This window comes from Emiliania huxleyi (assembly GCF_000372725.1).
Source record: "Emiliania huxleyi CCMP1516 unplaced genomic scaffold EMIHUscaffold_35, whole genome shotgun sequence".
NCBI classification, from domain to species: Eukaryota; Haptophyta; order Isochrysidales; family Noelaerhabdaceae; genus Emiliania; species Emiliania huxleyi.
This window is the reverse complement of record NW_005199363.1, coordinates 772475-777762: the sequence shown is the minus strand read 5'-3', so window position 1 is coordinate 777762 and position 5288 is coordinate 772475. Positions and strand designations below refer to the sequence as shown.

Here is a 5288-nt window from a genome sequence, read left to right as displayed (position 1 = left end):
CTGTCATCGCCGGTACGTTGTGGTTTGTGTATGGATGGCGGTGGCAGGAGAGAGGAATGGGGAGGGCGTGTGGGAGGGAGGGGAGGGGGCAGTCTCGTCGGCCGCCCGTGTAGGCACGGGGCCGTCGTTTGCTGCTCCGGCGTGTGGAATGTGGAGTCAGCATGGTGTGGGCGGCGGCGAGAGTGCACACGTGTTCTCTTTATTGGTCCTGTGGTACACACCATGGTAACTATGTTCGACTCTAGTCGTTGTGTTATGTCCGCGACGCCGGGTTCTGGACCTACGGTACTCCCACGCGCACCGGGCCTTGCACTTTGAATGCCGTGCAGGGGCTCCTGTCGTGAGTTAGACGTGGAGACGCGAGGGTTGCCCCCCCTTGCCCCACCACCTCGTGTGTGTGGAGAAGTTTACCTTACCTTACCTTACCTTATACGTACGCGCCGCGTCATGCGGCGTGGCCGTGGGGCGGCACCGCTGTGTGCCAAGCTGCAGAACATGTGCGGGCCAGCGCCTATGACGCTCAAGGAGTGAGGCGCGGAGCGCCGCGCGCGGAGCGCGCCCCGAAGAAAATTTTGAGGGTTGTGGAGGGCTAGATGCGATCTCTATTAAGAGTTTGACTCACACGCTAGGAACCACTCGGCCCACCCACAGGCCCAGTCTCAAGTGGCAGCGCTCCGCGCCTACCCAGCGGCGCGCTCCGCGCGTGCTTTCCAGCGGCGCGCTCCGCGCGCGGTGCTCTGTCTGCGGCAGTACTACTGCATCTTCCGCAGCTCCAGCAGGTATCAGCAGTGAGTTCACCGCCAGTTATCTGCGCCTCCGTTCGTCGCTCTCGTGCTTGATCGTCAGGCCGTGCTCTCACGTCGCCGGAGCTACCTCGGCTATCGGAACCATTTTACAAGTTTGCCCGCCGACATCCCGGTCCGGCTCAGTCGAGGCAATGTCGCTCGGCGCTCGCTGGCTCCGTGGATGCTTGTGCTGCTGAGCAATCCAGGCGCACTTTGGCAACCGGCGGCAACGACTTGCGGCGTCAGCATTCGAACGGTTGTGTTGATTTGCTCTTGCTCCGCGGTATCTAGCCGGCGCGCTCCGCGCGTGTGTCTAGCTAGCGCGCTCCGCGCGTATGTCCGAGTAGCACCAGCGCGCTCCGCGCGCACCATAATCTCAGTGCCTATGCTTATAGCCACTAAAAGCTCGTTTCTGCAGCTTGGGCTGCGAATCGAGAGGCCCGAGGGCCCCGAGGCGCGAGGCCGAGGGGGAGCCCCCCCCGCGACAAGCGACATCCCAGCCTCGGATCATCTGACGCGCCAGGGAAGACAAGGACGCACCGTTGAAGTGCAGCTGCTGGTGCTGCTGTTTTCGCCAAAAAATATCGCGTTCGGCGCGGGTTCGGGCGGGGAAGGGGGTCCGCGAGATCCTCCGGAAGGCGGCGGACGTGCTACAGAACAAGCTCTGACGCGGGCCCAGTACACCTCGACGAGGTGACTTGGACCACCAAGAATTGGCTGGGGCTGCAGAAGCAGCGGATCTCGGTCGTTCTTCATACGGCAATCGCAGAGCATATATTGTGAATGAGCTTGCCTGTGGGGTGGCGGGGGCGGGCGAGTCGCTTAGGCGGCTCCCGTGCGCCGTGGTGTACCCGTGTGTGTTAATTAAAGTCGCCACCAGTGCGCGCCAGGTCGGCTGGAGCTGGTGTAGATTGTTGTGGGCATGCAGCCTCGACCGCCGTAGCACTGAGTTGTGTATGTGTCGCGGCGCGTTTGTGTGCATGCGTAGTTGGTGCAGCACGGCCCGTAGTCGGGCTCGTCCTTGCCAGAGGATTGCCCTTCCCTGCACCCTTCAATGTCTTTGTCAAAGTCTCCAAAATCGCAGCCGCCGAAGATATTGACACTACAGGTCGCCGAATGGACCGGCGCGCCCGAGCCTTGGCACCGGTCCGGGCCGCCCCACTGCAACTTGCGCCGCCTGTGCCAGCACGTCGCGCAGCATCCGGTCATGGCGTCTGCGTGATTACAGAGCCCATTCTCGGCGACGTCGTGGCAGCTCGCGATGCCGACAAGCCCGAGACTCACAGCGTGCTGCGCGACGGCAGAATCGTCCACGTCCTGGCAGTTGCTTGGCTGCGAGGTTGTTTGGTCGACTGCGTGGTCGACTGCGAACCCACGGCCGACAGCGACAGCACTGACAGCGAGCAACCAGCGCAACATGCCTGCAGGAACCGGCAAACGAGGGAGTGAGCGTGACCTCGAGGAGGTCGTCGGGGTGAGGGGGTGCCGGAGGGACAAGGCTGAGGTCATGGACGCGGGTGCCTTGTGCAGGCGTGAGCGTCGAATTGACGCGGCTGCAGGTGTGGGCTCGCGATCGTCAGAGAGGGCCGGGGAGAGCTCACGCCTGGGGCTGCCTGAGGCTGAGGCCGAGGCCCCTCGGCGAAGAAACACCCCGCGGCCGCTGTTTTTGAATTTGAGCGTTTTGACAATGAATTAGATTGGCTCCGCCGTCGGCTCCGCCGCGAGCGGCGACGGTGAGGCCGCCGGGGCTCGCCTATACCGGCTAGTGTGGAGCTCTCAGTGTGGTTGCGTGTTTTACTAGTGATGCTGCACTAGGCGCCCGTTTTTAGCAAAAAGCAGATACCACATCGCGCGTGGTCGTCGAAAAACCGCATGTTCGCCTTTTGGACCCCTTCGTACGGCTCCAAAAACCGCTCCTTAACGACGACTACGCGGCCCGGCGGTCGATCTGCGCCTTCTCAGCGGTGGAGGGGATGTGGACGGTACGTGCGGACCGCGTGGTGCTGCGATGGCTTGACGAGTGCGACTCCCAGCGTCGACTTTTCGACCCCACGGAGCCTCTGAGTCCTCTGCTGCTCCGGGGGGGGGGGGGGGGGTCTGCAGACCACCCGGCCGAACTTCAGAGTCGCGGTGCTCCTCAAATACCGCTCAAACGCCCACGATGTTGTGCAGGGGACATATGCTGATGATCCTGGCCCGATTGGCTCGCTCAGAAAGCTTCTGGGCGGTCGTTAAGGTTCGCTCCCCGCACACCGGCCCCGGAATAAGATACATCATATGAGAGGTTCCCGCCCGACTATCTTTGCGCTGGTCAAAGCGGGCACTGTGAAGGCCCTCATGACCTACGACAGTTGCCGTTTGAACGCCGACCCGCCGAACCCTGCGTCGCTCCACACGCTTCTTGCCGGAGCTGCTTCCGACAGCCAGCTCCAGGCTCCGGATGACATCCCAACCCAGGACCACGCGGATGATGAGCGGAAGGCTGAGTTTTGCGGTGCTGTGCCAACTTGCAAAGCTGCACTACCCGGCTGTGCTCGCCCGCACGCTGGCCGAGGTGGTCCCTCGTGGGGCAATGGCCAACCCCGCTTCTGACGAGGCTCGGTTGAAGGACGCGGTCAGCTCACGAGATATGGGAAGGGCATGGGGTCGCGCGGGCCCTGTCTGCAGCAGCAGTGCTAACTAAACCGATAAAATTCCGGATGGACCGGAGAGTGTCTACTCTTTCGACGCACCGCCCTCGACCCCGCCGAAAAGCTGGCTGGTGGTCGCGCGCGGCGCGTCGGCGCGGCTCCGACTGGTTGGGCACCTCGGCTGGGTCCATCGGCACGAGGCCCGCCCCGTCGGGCAGCCCCGCGAGCTCATGATGCCCCAGGCCGAGAGGCGCTGATGCCCCGCCGAGATCCGCTCGTTTGGCACGAAAAGACGAGGCGCCCAGGGTCAGGGAGGGGTGTTCGAATAAGTATTAAAGAACTGGCTCTCACAAGACCGGAACAGGAAGAGAAATGTAATCCACACACACACATATGCACTCCACGCTCTACCCCAGAACGCAGAAGTGCCCCGGCTACGCCGCCGCGGCCCCGGCCGCATCTCCACCGTCCACGCGTCGTAAGTCGTATCCACATGGTTCATGCCCAAAAGGTGTTCAAAAAAGTGCGCGCGGGCACCTCCCTCACAACCAAGGAAGGCTCGACCCGAGAGGGAGCACGCCCCGCCCGCCGCCTCCGCCCCTCACTCCCCTCAGTCGGACCACTGGTAACTATGTTCGACTCTAGTCGTTGTGTTGTGTCCGCGACGCCGGGTTCTGGACCTACATCTCCATGCCCATGGCGGTCCCACACCGGCCTCAGTCAGACCACATGTAGTCTTGGATGCCCTGGTCGTCGAGAAGCTCCTCTATCATCTCCTCCTCCTCCTGCGCAATCGTCGCCTCCAGCGCCGCCTTGCCCGACGCCTCGCCCGCACCTGCGCCGTCGCGGCGGCGGTCGCGCGCGCCGCCCGCGCCGCCCGCGCCGCCGACCACGCCACTCCGCCCGTCCCCACCAGCCGCCTCGGCAGCAGCTGCGCCGCCGCTCGCGGAAAGCGGGGCCGGGGAGGCGGCAGCAGAGGCGGAGGGCGGCCTGGCGGCGGCGGCGGTCGATGGCGGTGCGGCGGCGGCCGCCACCATCCCTGCCGCCGCCACGCCCGCAACTGCGGCACGGGGCGCTGCTGCGGCGGCGGTGCTGCCGCCGCCGGCAGCGGCGCCTCCGAGGACGGCCTTGACGATCGCGCAGCCGCGCCCCTCGCGCCGCACGCTGACGCCGTCTGGCGGGAACCCGGCGGCGATCAGCAGCTGCCGCAACTCCTCCTCCTATAGTAACTAATGAATTCATCAATGACTTGCTCCATGAATTGTTGCGCTGCCGCAACTCCATTCCTACGCGGGGAATGCGCCAGCCTCGGGGCGGGGAGTGCGGTGCTTTGCAGAGTCTTCAGAGCAGCGTGAGAGGACGAGCGACACAAGACACAGCGAGCACGGTCGATTGCGGCTGAGTACGTGTCCTCTCGAGCGCTGGTTGGGAGACAAGAGCGAATCTTCTGCTTCTAGGGCTCATTCCGACTCGAAGAAGCGGAAGCTGCCGCCGCCGCCTCCACTCTGGCCGGGGGTTGCGCTCGTCGTGCCGGGGTACGCGCCGCGCAGGAAAGTGGTGGCGAAGAACCGGCCGCCGTCGGGCCGGAGCACCTTGAGGAAGGGGGGGGGGGGGGGCAATTTCAAGGACCCCGGGACAGGGAAAAACCCCCAGGCAGGGGGGGGGCAGGCCCCTTTTCAAGGGGCCGGGGTCTCCTCTCCTTGAGAATCCCCTGGGAAAAAAATGCCCCCCCCCCCCCTTTTAAAAAAATAATTTCCCCCCCCTCGTTTCCTCAAGCCTTTCCTCCAAAAAATCCCCCCCCAACCTCCTGGGGAAGGAAGGCCCCGGGAAAGAAAAGGAAAGCAAAGTCGGGTCCACTTTCCCCCCCACCCAA

General features: G+C 64.1%; 2 protein-coding genes across 2 annotated transcripts in view; one reads left to right on the top strand and one right to left on the bottom strand.

Moving 5' to 3' along the window:
* Nucleotides 1-1187, top strand: part of EMIHUDRAFT_208556 (hypothetical protein) — a gene marked incomplete at both ends in the record, with an annotated part of 2832 nt that extends 1645 nt beyond the window's left edge. Inside the window, 4 exons of the mRNA XM_005772977.1 lie at nt 652-732; nt 847-918; nt 992-1041; nt 1133-1187. Of these exons, the coding sequence (XP_005773034.1) occupies nt 652-732; nt 847-918; nt 992-1041; nt 1133-1187 (258 nt within the window). The remainder of the gene's footprint in view (nt 1-651; nt 733-846; nt 919-991; nt 1042-1132) is intronic.
* A 2944-nt stretch (nt 1188-4131) lies between these two features.
* Nucleotides 4132-4452, bottom strand: EMIHUDRAFT_101917 (hypothetical protein; the record flags this gene model as incomplete). The annotated part of the gene is made up of 1 exon (XM_005772976.1): nt 4132-4452. The coding sequence occupies one exon, from the start codon at nt 4450-4452 to the stop codon at nt 4132-4134; it is 321 nt and encodes a 106-aa protein (XP_005773033.1).
* Between the last annotated feature and the right edge of the window lie 836 nt (nt 4453-5288).